Source organism: Acanthochromis polyacanthus, chromosome 17 (genome assembly GCF_021347895.1).
Source record: "Acanthochromis polyacanthus isolate Apoly-LR-REF ecotype Palm Island chromosome 17, KAUST_Apoly_ChrSc, whole genome shotgun sequence".
In the NCBI taxonomy this organism is placed as follows: domain Eukaryota; kingdom Metazoa; phylum Chordata; class Actinopteri; family Pomacentridae; genus Acanthochromis; species Acanthochromis polyacanthus.
In genome coordinates this window covers 21,101,738-21,115,883 of record NC_067129.1, presented here as the reverse complement: position 1 = coordinate 21,115,883, position 14,146 = coordinate 21,101,738, and the positions used below count along the sequence as shown (strand labels likewise).

Sequence of the window (14,146 nt, the reverse complement as noted above, 5' to 3'; positions counted from 1 at the left end):
TGTGAGGTCGACCTGAAGTCAGACTCATAACAACATTGTCGGTGGGTGTTATTTATTTAAAAGGTAAAAAACATTGGACAAAAAGTAAATAAAAACAACTGACATGCCATTTGTCTTGCATGTACTTCCACAATTGACTCATGTAACTGAAGTACTGAGAAGCAATAATGATAAGAAGCTAATAGTTTGCAGGTAAACAATACCAACCGCTAAATAAAATAAAATAAATCAGTTGCTATGGTGATGCAAAGGCTCTCCTACAAATTAGTAGAACTGTAGCTGTCTCAATTCAGAGCCCACATCCTCTGAAGGACACAGTCAGCAAATGTTGACCACAAAGGCCGGACCAAGCGTTGTTTAATAAGACAGTCTGGCCGATGGAGGACTTCCTGTTTGCTTCACCAGTTGTTCCTGCCCTTACTTTCGCACCGCAAAGTGCTGTTACTGTCACCTGGCAACCTTGACAGTGGAAAGAGCATATTTTAAAATTTTTTGACATTTATTGTTAATTGTTTGATTACATACATTTAGAATCGTAATTCTTGGCCAATGCATTATTTGGGGAGCCACATGTTGGAAAAGTTCCAGTCGTCACCAGCTTGCAAGAAATCGTGGGATAGTTTGGCCCAAGAGAAGCCAATGGTTTCTCACACACGGGAAAAGATGCTTGCATTTCTCAGGTGCATGTGAGCCTTGGAAATGGGACAGTCTTCCAAGGATGCGACCTCTAAATTGAGACACAGTGTGTGGGCTGATCTGTTAGGCAACACGAGGCAACTTCAAGAACGAGAACTTCACCGGTGGAGAAGCAACACACGACACCTGCAATGTTCTATACGTGTTATTTAATGCAAAATGTGTAGCAACTTATTCACATAGTGGTGTTTGTACAAATTATATTTTTTCATCAAAGGTATGTCATTGTGCTGGTCATCTTTTCAGTATTAGTATTTATATAACAGTGCGGTTACATGATTTGGCCACAAGAGAGCTCTGTGGTTGTCTCCTTTAAGCCTATCAGGGGGAGACCTGCACTGGACCTGGTGAGTTTCTTTTCCACCATAAGTAGATTCACTGCACTTGATTGAGTAAAGAAGGACAGGCATTTTCAGAATGACAGAGGAATCTCCCTAAGGTTAAATAAGGTTTCAATCACATCTTTAAAACACCTACATTACAGCAGGAGGAATGCAGCATAGCCATTTGAATTGTCACTATTCTCCTTGGGTTAAACAAGAAAGAAGGTCTGAAGTTTTTTTTAAAAAAATTCTTTCGCCTTCTTCACAAAGTTTATCATTAATGCATTCTGACAACCCGAGCTGTTTTCCATGCATTTAACAAGAAATTAATTTCACTTGATCATCAGAGTGTGTGTTTTTTTCACACCACCTGCTGACAGATATACCAGGAGCACACAGATGGCCTTCTGAATGTAAAATGGTCTGTCTAAGATTTTTACACACACCAACATTCCAAAAACAATCAACTAACTGGTCAAATAGTTTGAATATTCATTTCTTTCAAACAAATGCCTAGGCAGCATTGTTGGAGGAGGAGGGGTGACAGTTTAGCTGCAACATTTGCATTTGACTGGACAATATTAATTACCACACAACTCACAACCCTAAAGGTGAACAGTGTAACTGAATGTCTCAAATCATATGTCTTAATAAAGTTATTACATAAAAGGATCATCATCCATTAAGTTAGCAGGTGTCTTTTGGTTCCACACATTAATGTACAAATACTTACCCTGGGTAAGTATTTGTACATTAATGTGTGGAAACAGGGTCAGTTACCCTCTTTGTTCCAGTTCTGGGCGCTGAATATGAAGGATTTTTGATTTCAGAATGGCCCCTAACGCCTGACGGGAATACAGGCTGGAACCATCTTGACGCAATACTTCTTCTTTGGACGGCAGAAATAGTTTTCTCTTCGAGTGTAACATTAATATTGAACTTTCACCAAAATGAGCGTAGACTTTTCTGATTATACATGGGACAAGGTACGTTTTATGATGTTCGTATTTTCAAAAACAATCCACATAACTGCACACTATAAACTATGAGTCGGACTTCTTATGGGGCATCACACTGCGCATGTCCAAAACAAACATGGTAACGACACAGTGTTGACAGTTACAGTTTAAAGATATAGCTCTAACCATTGTCAGCGCAACCAGACATGAGAGAGTATAAAGACAAAAATAATTATATTGCACTATATCTAAACTCGAATTGCCTTTGTTGTAACCTGAAGCGAAGACTGAACCTCCCGGGGTCCACCTCTCTCCTCCGGTTGGTCTGACAAGCGACGGGCGTGTTGACGGAGCCTCTGCCAGCTGAGTTGTAGAACTCACGCAAGCTCAAAAAAACATCCTGTCGTCAACTTTCCGAAGCGCTTCAACCTCACGGTAAATATGACCTAAACGTTGAGTTTTAGAAGACCGGCGCAGCGTTTACCATCAAACTGATGTCGAGTTACGCGGCTCTTAGATACGGTAGTTTCGACTTGGAATGTATTTGACACATATTTACCGATGTAGCCCAGTTAGCTTAATGTTGCGCTAGCTAATGCTAAAGTTAATTAGCTGCTTTTCATGCTGTGGTTTCTGCCTTCAATCCGTGCTGCTAAGAGGTTTAAGCTGGGTTTTAGTATTACTGGGCAGATGTAGTTGGGTGGGCCAGCGCATAAGCTAGCTTGACATAATGCTAATACCGTACTATGTCATGTATGGTATCGTACTAATCCTAGCCGTAATGTTGAGGTGGGGCGTTTTACTCACTGAAGGACTTTGTGAAGTTCGAACATGTTAGCAATTCACCAAGACAACTCTTACAATCAGATCCATTTTTCGTAGTGCAGTTTTTTTTTTTCCATAACAGGAAATATTTTACGAGAGGCTAATGGGTGTGTCACTAATTAACCCGTGCATGTAGGGAAGCTCAGGATATGCCGTTGCTTGTCAAAAAGCTTAACTGGTTCTGCTGTAGTTCATTATTCAAACAAAAAAAGCAATTAATGTTGCATTGACATGAAAGATGTTAAAGTCCATTTGTGTTTGTAAAGGTTGTCATTTAATTTATGTGTCTTTTATTGTATTTCTAACTTTTATTGTAAGTCATCTACCAGTCATCGTTATAGTTCTTTCAGTCTTCTTAGTCAAACTTCTTTTTAACAATAACTACAGTGTAGCAAAGTAAGACAATAAAAGATGTAGATACACAATTACAAAATTTGGAATGTTAGAAAAACATTCAGAGGCACATTTAGTAAAATAATCCAAAATATTAACTCCAGCGTTTGAGTTTATACAAAAACAAATGAATCAATTTAAACAAGAACAACTGGAAGTAATGTGGAAACAGTGAATTGAAAAGACTGCAATTTTCTGACGACTTATAGACCCAACAGCTAAACCATTAATAGGGTAAATAATCAACAGATTATTTGGGGAAAAAAGACAACAATTATTAGTTCCAGGCATAAACTTAAATCAAGAGATGTTTTCAATAATTTGAACGGTGACGTTTGTGAGGGTGGTGTAAATCTTTAACACATTTCACTTTGTCTTTTACATTCCTAGTTAACAGAAGATGTTTTTTGCCAAGAAATTTGTGTCTGGCATCATAGATGTTGTCAGGTAAGAATCTGCACAGAAGTACCCGTATAAGCCAAAAAAGACATGTGGTTTTGTGGTTTAACCTTTCCTTTTCATCTCCAATGTTGTATTTGTAGCAACATCGACCCAGGCCAGTTTATCCCTGCTGATCCTGTAAGTGTGAGCTGTATCTGCCCATCAACGTTCTGCTGACTCTGAATGATCAGTGTTGTTAATGTTTTCTGATGGCTTCTGCTCTGCAGTGTCCACCACGCAGGCCAGCTGTATATGCAGAGCAGCATGAGAGCGACGAGGAGAGACAGTTCCGCAAAGTCTTCCAACAGCTTGCTGGAGACGTGAGTGCCATGCCATTCTGTTGTCCTGTTTTCTTTATTACTGCACTATCTGTCCAGTTTCATTAATTTGAGAACATATGAGTATGAAGCTTGTTTTAACTGTTTGAAGAGTGTTCCTCCATCGTCCATTGTTATCACAGACTAAAACTGTGTGTCTGTACAGCTTTCTTCAGACTTGTTAATGTTGATTATATGTCATACAGGACATGGAAGTGAGCCCAGCTGAGCTGATGAACATCCTAAACAGAATCATTGCGAAGCGTAAGACATGTTTGCATTTGTCACATTCAAAGTTCACGTCTTACGCATCCCACATGCACGTATATAGTAGTTCTTTGTTGCCTTTCTTAATCTGCTGTGATTTATTTTTTCACAACATTCGCACATTTTAATCTACCTTTTAAAAATATACACAAATAATTGCTTTTTTGTCCTGTATTTCAGATGGAGACTTGAAGACAGATGGTTTCAGCATTGAGTCTTGTAGGAGCATGGTGGCAGTCATGGATGTATCTTTTCTGGCATTAGTGAGCTGTATGTGTTGTGTGATCCAAGTGACAAGATGGAACTTCGGCTGATAGCGCAGAAAAGATAAATAGATTCTGCCAGCAAATACAGAAGAGCTGTTGTCACAACAGGACTACATCACACCTGTTGGTTACTGTGATTATAGACAGAGATTGAAATGTTAAAACTAATTATTGCCATATTTTTACCAAATCAGTGATAAGGGTTAATGACTTTGAAATGGGTGAAGGTTAGGCTCTGATCTGTCAGGCATGCTGCTCTGAAACAGCCTGGTTACAAAAGTGTGAACAAACATTCAGAAGAGATGTGAGACTATAGAAGCGCAAACAAAAGGTTTATATCCCTGCACTGTAAGCTGCAATTAGAGTCTTTATTTTTATTACTAATCAATATTGGTAGTATATTTAAACATTAAAAGCTAAGGGGGGTATTTTAGACTCGTAATTTGTAGTGTCATTCCCTATTTGTAATTCTAATGAAGGCATCTAAAAATACGCCTTGAGCAAAGACAATGTATCCTCTAGTAACACAACTGTTTGGATAAGCCGGAGTCAAAGAAGAGAACTGCTTGTCTGTCAACCTTAATGTGGTTTCAGAGCGACAGCACTGGAAAACTCGGCTTCCATGAATTCAAGCACCTCTGGAACAACATAAAAAAATGGCAGGCAAGTACAGCAGTCCCATTTTGTATGTCCTACACATCTGTTTCTGTGTTGTAGTGACATTCCTGTGGCCAGTGTTAAATATCTGCAGCAACAGTGAACCGACGAAAATGCAGCTGAAAGTATTTACACCATCTGCTGTTCGCCAGGCCTATTGAATGTACAGTGTGCCAAAGTCTTCTTACCTGCTGTGTTCTTACATAGACACAAGTGTGACCTGGGAGCTGTGTTTGCTGAAGGACACACATCATTAAACTGGGTGCACCGTGGTACAGATAGTTTCATTTTCTGACTAATACATCTTAACAACTTGTTTAATTAAACCTACTTCTACAAGAAAAAGTCCCCTTCACTTCTGATTGTAACTTTGGTTCAATGACTGGATAGTAAAAGTGTAAATACTATGAATTATTTTTAATTTAAGGCATTTCTCATGATTGAGGTAATTTGCTGCCTATTTGTTTTGTGAGCACAGATGTTTGCTCTTACTATCATGTGCATCAGCTTTCCAGAAATCTGTCAGATGTCATATGTGCTTTAAATATTTGTATTGTTGTTGTTTAGGGAGTGTACAAGGCCTATGACACAGATGGCTCGGGGGTCATTGGTGCAGATGAGCTGCCAAACGCTTTCAGAGCTGCAGGTGAGGACTTTTTAAAATGTCTAACATTGTTCTTTTACATGTTTGCACAGCTATTCAAAAGTGTAAGGTGAAGCTTAACCTATCCCTGTAAGAACAGCCACAGGTAAAGCAGTATCTAGTAAAACGCTGTGGATTAACTGTCATGTGACTGTTCGTATTTTTAATATAGAACTTTTTGGAAATCAGCAAACAGTATTTTGACTTAGTTTCTGCTGACTTGATTTTATTATCATGTTGTTGTTTGTGTACATTGATTATCCTGCCAGTTGTCTGAACATATTTGCAGCTGGAGCCTAAGCCTACAGCATGATCATGTACTTATGTGTAAATGCTGTTTAACCCTCGTGTCGTGCTGCGGTTCAAAATTGACCCGTTTTAAAGTTTGAAAATGTGGGAAAAATATATACTTTCACAGTGAAACTTCTGATGTCCACATTTTCAACATTTTTGGGTAATCTTTGAACATTTTTTGATGGGGGGGGAAAAAGGAAAAATTAAAAATGTTTCTTAAGAACAATCACATAAAAATCAACAAAATCAACCAAAATCCACTGGCTTTTGGTTGATTTTTTTTTTTTTGTGAATGTTCTTAAAGAAAATATTAGAAGTTTTACTGATATACAGCACCCTCCATAATTGTTGGCACCCCTGGTTAAGATGTGTTGAAAGCCTTAAAATAAATTCAGTTTTTATTGCAGAAGCATACTCTCACACTGAAAATTGTTGAAAATGTATTATAGGAGAAGATTAGGTGGCAAAAGGGGGTTGTACAAAGTGTTAACATCAGAGGTGCTAATAAATTGTGGCACACATGATTTGATGTAAAAGAATTATTTCTTAATGTGTGATTTTTTTTTTTTCCCCTACTGAATAAACGCACTTGAATTAAAGGTTGGATTTTCCTCTTTTTTTCCATTGAGGTCCTATATTATTTAGAAAAAAAAATTTATTAGAAGCTAGAGAACACATCTTAGCCAGGGGTGGCAATAATTATGGAGGTCGTTGTATGTGTAATCACTTTAGATATTTCTAGGATTTTTTTGGAAGATTTTTAATCATTTTTCTTGCCAAATTTAGGTTGTTGGTTTTTTTTTTAAATAAAACTTTCAAGAGAAACTTTTAAGGAATTATTGGAATTTTCTTCCTGAAGGTTTTGCAAATTTTCAGGAATTTGGGAATTTTTTTTGCTGAATTTTTGGATTTTTTCAGACAAAAACAATATTTTTGGTGCCTGTAAATGAGGACAACAGGAGGCTTAATAGTAATTGAGAAGTAGTGAGTAATAGAGGGTTTCGTCTGTCATCTCTCCTTCAGGCTTCCCTCTCAACGACCAGCTGTTTCAAATGATTATTCGTAGATACAGCGATGAAAGTGGGAACATGGATTTTGACAACTACATCGGCTGCCTTGTCAGGCTGGATGCCATGTGCCGTAAGTTTCAAGCCCAGTCATAAAATAACCATTTTTCAAAAAAGGTTTTGACATTCTTTTAGTGTGATAAGAATGATTCAGTAGGTTTAATATCTGCTCTGATTTAGGTGCCTTCAAAACCCTGGATAAGGATAACAATGGGACTATCAAAGTCAATGTTCAGGAGGTAAAGTAGTCTGTCAAGAATTCAGATTTATAAAGCATTTGATTTACTTTGTAATTGCATTTCATTGTTATTATAAAATCCTTTCTGTGCCTGTGTCTTTTCAGTGGCTTCAGTTGACCATGTACTCCTGAGTCCTGGTCACGTCTCTTCTGCTTGTTTTACGGAGCCATCTTCTTTATCTACACGAGACAAAACATTACATCCATCCTTCCAAAACTTCCTGTGCTGCTCAGCAGGTCCCGTCTGTGTGCAGGTTTGTTTTGAGTGTTAATGCAACGTGATGGAATTGTTCACTGTTCCACAATACTTGTAAAACTGAATTGATATAGTATTACCAACTTTAAAAAAAATCACAAACCTGCACACAGAATGGTACCCATAGCTGAGGATCAAAAATAAATGTTACCGAATGCTCTGGACAAGAATGTAGCCTCTATGATGTAGTGTGTGAAGGTGGTGCTATTTTGAACTGATGGCATTTACTTTCGATCGGCTTCATACCCTCAAGTCAAAATAGCAAGAGAAGGCAAGCCAGCAATGAGATGGTTAACTCTGTGGAATTTGTTAAAAACCTAATGTGAAAGCAGGATTGTTTTGTGGCCAGGGCTGGTTTCACAAAGACCGTATGCAAGAGGGTTGGGTGGAGATGAGCCAGTCTTTGTTTTTGCTCTTCTGTTTTCATTCTAAAATTGTGTGTTGGACATGTAAACAGAAAACTTCACCACCTTAAGTCCAAGCTTTCTTCACAACAGCCACACCTTTTGACAATTCTGTCACCTGTTAACAGACACAGGAAAACCTGCTTCAGTCCCCACTGTAGACACATAGCCACATAACAGGTCTGCTTGGGTAAAGCTTGGGGTAGGTGGACCTTGTTGTTGCAGAGACTTTCTGTTCATGTAGAATGAGTCAGCTTTGCAAACCTGTAAAATCTTCAGGCTTACTACTATTCCTTGGTTGTATGTATTGTCTTTTTGAAACCTGCCCCAGGTCCACAGACTGGAGATTTGAGCTCACTAAAAAGCGTTTGACAGTTCAGGAATTTTGGTTAAAAAAAAATGACGTAGATATGTAATGTATGGTCCACCCAGAGCACAGCAGAGCATGGTTTAATGATTTGTACTCTGTTTTTTCGCAACAAAAATGCACTATTATTGTACATGCAAATCTATCCTGAATGCTTTTACAGTCACTACAAGGCTAAAAATGCATATCTGCATCTCCAGCTTTCTTTATAGTGGCCTGATATTAATAGCAGTTTGTTTTGAGACGCCAATGCGGTGCCATTTTGTGTTTACTGCTGGTTGTGCAACTCTGCATTTTATGTGTCTCCACTTACTGGTCACTTTACTTATCACTGTGTACTTATTCAAAATGGCTGCACCAAACAATGTCAGCACAATGTGTGAATTGATACCATATGCCAGACGTATATGCCTCTAATGCATGGAGCCAATTGTGAAGACGCCATTACTAAAGGGTTTTAACCATCTAGTTATAGCCACAGTCATTAAACTGTTACTGAAAATGCTTGGTAAAATTAATACATGTGCCATATTTGGAATAAAAGGCTATATGGAATGTGTCAGTTGTATTCTTGATGGAGCACTGACTAATGCGTGGCAAGTTGCTTTGAGTCATTTGACAGTGACTAATCAGTTGTCACTCTGAATTCAGATTTGCCTCTGAACCATTCTGAGTGGATTTGTCTTTTAAGTGGAACAATTTCCATTTTTAACTTCCAATAGAATAGACCTAATATGGTGAACAGCAGGAGTGATTACACTTATGTGGAATATCACTAAAACGTTAACTCCAAATTGTATCACTGTACAGTAATTGCTTTATGTCTAAGATGGATAGTACAATATTTACTCATGTCAAATTACTAACTAAAACTAAACTAACTACTTACAGTTTAGATTTAGCATACTAAAGCTGTAGACAGTACAGTTTGGGACCACCGAGCACTTTGTTTGTATTTTCGTAAAATAATTCGTAAGGTCTGTGCCTTTCTATGGTAAGTGCTGAGAGATGACATATGATGTGAATCTGTGCTATGTAAATAAAACCGGATTGGACTGAGTTAAATTTTTAAGAATATCCTTTAACTGATGCAAAAAACACTCTGAAAGCAATCAAGGATGTCTGGAAGGATCAAGTTCTATATATCTGATTTCTATTCTGGTCTATAGTGTGTGTGTCTTAACCTCATTGATGCTGAAAGGTACAAAACACACATTTGGAGTCACAGGAGATTAAAATACAAAACGCCCCCTTTTAGAAAAAGAGCTCGTAAAATTAAATTACGAGCGAGAAACTCATAATCACACTAGATCTCCTCGGTTGGACATCCACATTTCCTTCGTGCGTGCGTTTGTGTTGATATTTAATTTTAGGCAGCCCGTGGAACCAAAATTACAGTTCCGACGTGGTCTTTCAAAATAAAATAAAAAGTTACTTCAACGTATGAAACAAAATGAAAGAACGTTGATAGCAAAGTCACCACATTCATTGTCATAAGTTCGATGTGAAACCAACACTAATGTATAATGCAATATTGACATACTAATGTTTTTGTGTTCGTTAATAATGCCGAATGAAGGCTTTACTTTGTTAACTTGCTGATGTTAACCGGATACAGTTTGTGTAGCATTAATATCATTCTGGCTAGCTTGACTATTGCTATCTTGTCGATAAGGAAGTTTATCTTTGCGTTTCTGGACCAAATCCCATCTTCTGAAACTTACGGGTATGTTCACCACTTCAGTAGCTGTTCTTGTCATTAAAGTATAGCACTTAGAGACAGGTTAGGTGAACTAAGTGCTTCATTAGCCATTTGTGAACGCAGCGTTAGCATGCTGCAGGGAGAGCTAGCTAACCTAGTGGGTGTTGTTGTCTAACATTTGACTAAAACTAGTTAAGTGCATGTGCACTGCATGTGGAAAATGAAATAGCCACTTTGAGTTGAAATAATCATTGCATTATACATAAAAGTATCTCCTGAGAGGAACAATGAGTGTGCTGTGGTCGTAGCAAGCTAACTATGCTGTCGCATGTGCAAAGTGACCACAGCATCGGCCATTGTTCATTCACTCTTTCAGTGCTAGCGCTCACAATGTTAGAGTAATGCTGTGCAGCATTTCCCTGTTTAGCTGCGAGAACAGTCAAATCTGTGCGTGTAACTACATCATAATTTTTAATATGTAGTATTATTATTAGTAGTATTTTTAATATACATTCATTATCAGCTTTACTAATCAGCTAACTAGACATGCCATATAGAGTCATTGCTCAGCTGTTGTGTGTCACTCTGACAGTACTACTATCCTCAGTATTCATCATGTCAGCTGGCTGTGTGTAACTCTTAATCTTAGTCTCAGTTCAGTTCATGAAACGTTGCAATAGTGGCACTCAAGATTTACTACCTATTCAGGGGTTCACAATTCTCAATCGTTTTTGCAGTTCAGTATGTTTCATTGGCATGAATATCAGCGTGGCAATATTTCCCAAGCACAATAGATGCTGTAATTCCAAAAAACCAACGACAGCAAAACAAGTAAACATACAAAGAAAAAAGACAATTCAAAAAAAGCACATAAACAGTCAGTATGTGCTGTGTGCATGTCATATGCATAATAGACTTTGTCAAGATAATTGTCATATTCAGTGATGTTTTCATCGTGTGTCACTCAGCCTGTGACAAACAGCCTCGTATTGTGCAGCTGTATGTCCCTGTTCCAGTGCTATCTGGTTATTTAATTTTGGTTTCATGATGTCATTTAGTTTCATGAAGTTTGGGATTGACAAGTCGAACCTCTTGAGATATTCCTCTCTTGTATCATTGTATTTGTTGCATTTCATGTGGTTGTCTTGACCAGTATCTCATTTCTTTATTCTTAATCCGACTGTTGATCCCTTTAACAGACAGCTGGAAAAGTTGAAGCACAGCACTGACTCCAAAGCTGCTGGATACCTATTGACGCTGTGTGTGGAGGATGTCTTCACCAATATACTATAACCAAGACAGTGTTACCCGTTTCAAGAAAAGAAAAGCTCGTTTCTCATTCAGTGAAGTCCACATACTGTTGGATGAAGTGAGGAAGCATCGTATGGTTGTTGTGGGTAGGTGACTTATTTAGAATAATTTAATGCACCTCGCAATTGCAAGATTCTTTTGAAGTTTTGTGTCTGGGTTCCTGGAAAGCGAATAATTTGTAAATGATAAATAAATGCAATGACATTTGTAGACTAATGTATAAGTCCAATGTAATTTTATCTCCCAAAGGCAAATTCAACCGTGGTGTACCAACTGACATAAAAAAACGCACCTGGGCAGAGATTACTGCACGTGTCAATGAGATTGGGGAGTGCCAACGCGAAGTCATAGAGGTCATCAAGAAATGGTCTGACCTGAAGTGTGACACCAAGCGGAAAGTGGCTGCCATGCGGTCTGGGGCAGTGCCCAACAGAGGCCTCAACTCACGTCTTTCCAGAGACCTTAATCAGACAGAGAAAATAGTGCTCCAGATTCTGGAGATGGACGACGAAGATCAGAACACTGGTGACTTTGGCCCACTTGGAGATGATGACGATGTGCCGGAGGAGGAAGAAGAAATGGAAGAGGAGGATGTGATGGGAATGCAGAGTTCTCCCAACGGCGGCTTTGAAACGGCATCTATGCCTCCACCTACGTCTTCCTACGCAATGAGCGGACCTGCACAGTCAGGTAGGTAGTCTCCCTCACTATATTTTACACATTAGTGGAGTTTATATGTGTGTATAAATGTGTAAAGTTACAACAGTTACTACACATATCACCCTCCTCTCCAAGTATTGTGTGAAATGTCTTTTTTTTCCCACATTTTGCTCATGAGTGAAAATGTTTTGATTTGAGCAGTTCATTTTAATAGATTCATTGAGAGCCTCTTGAGGTGATGTGAATACTAATTACTTTGTTGCAGGGGACTCGTCGCAGCCTTCCTTTGATGTGCAATATGAAGTACCTCCATCAGAAGGTGACTTGTCAGCACTTAGATACAGTTTAAGGAAAAAAAAACTGTAACTTGTTGTACAGAGTAAGAATAAGAAAACACTGATGTGCTTTTTTTCTTTGACCCAAGATACTGAACCTCCATTTGGAGAATCAGACGATGACCAAAGGGATGACGTGCTTCCTCCGAATCCATCATCAAAACCAACAGATCAGCAAGTAAACAATGGCATCCAGAAGCCAGGACAACCTCAGACATCCTCCGGATCGTCAGCATCGGCGGCCACGCTTCCAATGCCAGATCCCTCACAGAATCCAAGGGATAGCATGTTACAAAACGCATCGCTGAGCCTTCAGGAGCAGCATGCGACCAACATCCTGCTGGAGACTGTTTCACGCTCCCTGGAGCTTCTGTCTGAGTCGGTGCAGCAGCTGGCAGAGACTCAGCAGGAATTTGTGCGCGAGTCTCTGCAGCTCCAGCGGGAGACGGTGCAGGTTCTCAGAGACTTCACAGGTGGAGCCATCGCACTCATGCATGACAAACTAAATGGACGGCCAGCATTATAACCACAGTGTCACATGGAGATCTTGATGAGTTGTATCACTGACTTCATACATGGCCTTCAGGCGCAGGAACTTGTAAGTTCCTTTGGACTCCACCTCTGGTTACTGTACTTTTTGATAGTGCTCAGCAGATTTTCTGTGGTTATATTTTGAAACTGTCTTGGTAGAAACATTGTATCGATGGAATTGCTGTCTGTGTGGTTACATGATTGAGAAAATAACCAATTTTAGCCATAATGAACGAACACGGAGAGTTCTTTTCCCTCTTTTTGCTACTGAAAGTGAGTATGTTACCACTTGCTTTATTTTCTTTGTTTGTTATTAGGCAAACACCACGTTGAAAGCCTTTACAGTTGTTTAATATTACATGCAAAGAATGAGTCTTTGATATTTTAAAAGTCTCAAACTCCATTTGTGTGTCCTTTTGTTCAAGTTTTTTCCATGCATCAGTGTCTGGAGATGATTATATGTACTGTAATGGCGAGTGGATGTTTGCACCTGACCATTATATGGTCCTTATGTCTGGAAGCTAAACAAGATGTGCTAGATACTTTGAAGATACCTGTATGTGAATAATCTGTGATTTTTCTGGTTTTATTTTTTACATTGCAAACTTGAACACTTGAATGTGAAAGTTTCAGTAAATACGGAATAAACCCCTCATGTATTTAAATGGAACAGAAGTCCTTTTCCTAGATATAAGTCCGTAAAGTGCACAGTGCTCTAGTGGAGTCTGATGAGCTGCACTTTGGCTTTTCACTGAAGATGGTTCATTTCAAATTTTCTTTAATTTGAAAATATGACCTGCATCATGGACCAATTGTCCAAATACACTTCAAAGGAGACATTTTAAAACAACAGTGTTGGTTTAAAGTGTCGTAGTAGTGTAGTTATCTTTAGAAACAAAAAAAGTTGTAATGAAAATGCACTGATAGACCTTAAAGGGTAAAGATAGACATTTTTAACGTTTTTTGTCATTGTCAAAAAAAACGAGGAATGAACAAAAACTGATAACGTATTATCTGTCTATCCAGAACCTGATGTTCCTTCTTAAGAAAGAACACAAGCATTTTACCTCAAGGTCGGGTTCATCCCCCATGTCTTGTCCTACTGCTGTAAATACTGACTAGACACAAAGTGTGACAAAGTGTGTATTACTTCACTGAAGAAAATAGTCCCAACAAAAAGAGCAATTTCCAATT

General features: G+C 38.6%; 2 protein-coding genes across 3 annotated transcripts; both read left to right on the top strand.

Moving 5' to 3' along the window:
* Positions 1-2,139: 2,139 nt before the first annotated feature.
* On the top strand, positions 2,140-8,968 carry capns1a (calpain, small subunit 1 a). 2 transcript variants are annotated; one of them, XM_051937171.1, is made up of 11 exons: positions 2,140-2,413; positions 3,587-3,643; positions 3,739-3,775; positions 3,865-3,957; positions 4,161-4,218; positions 4,402-4,466; positions 5,082-5,154; positions 5,716-5,790; positions 7,105-7,221; positions 7,329-7,387; positions 7,492-8,968. In XM_051937171.1, exons 2-11 carry the CDS (start codon positions 3,597-3,599, stop codon positions 7,516-7,518), a joined length of 651 nt encoding a protein of 216 aa, XP_051793131.1. In that variant the 5' UTR covers positions 2,140-2,413; positions 3,587-3,596; the 3' UTR covers positions 7,519-8,968. The 2 variants fall into 2 exon arrangements, with proteins under 2 accessions (XP_051793131.1, XP_022060249.1); XM_022204557.2 differs by having other exon boundaries at positions 2,144-2,413; positions 5,082-5,150; positions 5,712-5,790.
* Positions 8,969-10,019: 1,051 nt separating this feature from the next.
* On the top strand, positions 10,020-13,617 carry zgc:153990 (uncharacterized protein LOC768125 homolog). Its single transcript, XM_022204568.2, has 5 exons — positions 10,020-10,139; positions 11,315-11,512; positions 11,676-12,116; positions 12,352-12,405; positions 12,511-13,617. Exons 2-5 carry the CDS (start codon positions 11,386-11,388, stop codon positions 12,945-12,947), a joined length of 1,059 nt encoding a protein of 352 aa, XP_022060260.1. The 5' UTR covers positions 10,020-10,139; positions 11,315-11,385; the 3' UTR covers positions 12,948-13,617.
* Positions 13,618-14,146: the final 529 nt, after the last annotated feature.

What these genes read in the sequence shown, in the direction of transcription:
- capns1a (XM_051937171.1), top strand. Translation starts at nt 3,597, where the DNA reads ATGTTTTTTGCCAAGAAATTTGTGTCTGGCATCATAGATGTTGTCAG. An exon ending in TCCAACAGCTTGCTGGAGAC is followed by an intron (nt 3,958 to 4,160) that starts GTGAGTGCCATG and finishes TATGTCATACAG; the next exon opens with GACATGGAAGTGAGCCCAGC. An exon ending in TCAAAGTCAATGTTCAGGAG is followed by an intron (nt 7,388 to 7,491) that starts GTAAAGTAGTCT and finishes GTGTCTTTTCAG; the next exon opens with TGGCTTCAGTTGACCATGTA.
- zgc:153990 (XM_022204568.2), top strand. Translation starts at nt 11,386, where the DNA reads ATGTCTTCACCAATATACTATAACCAAGACAGTGTTACCCGTTTCAAG. An exon ending in GCATCGTATGGTTGTTGTGG is followed by an intron (nt 11,513 to 11,675) that starts GTAGGTGACTTA and finishes TATCTCCCAAAG; the next exon opens with GCAAATTCAACCGTGGTGTA. An exon ending in GAGCGGACCTGCACAGTCAG is followed by an intron (nt 12,117 to 12,351) that starts GTAGGTAGTCTC and finishes ACTTTGTTGCAG; the next exon opens with GGGACTCGTCGCAGCCTTCC.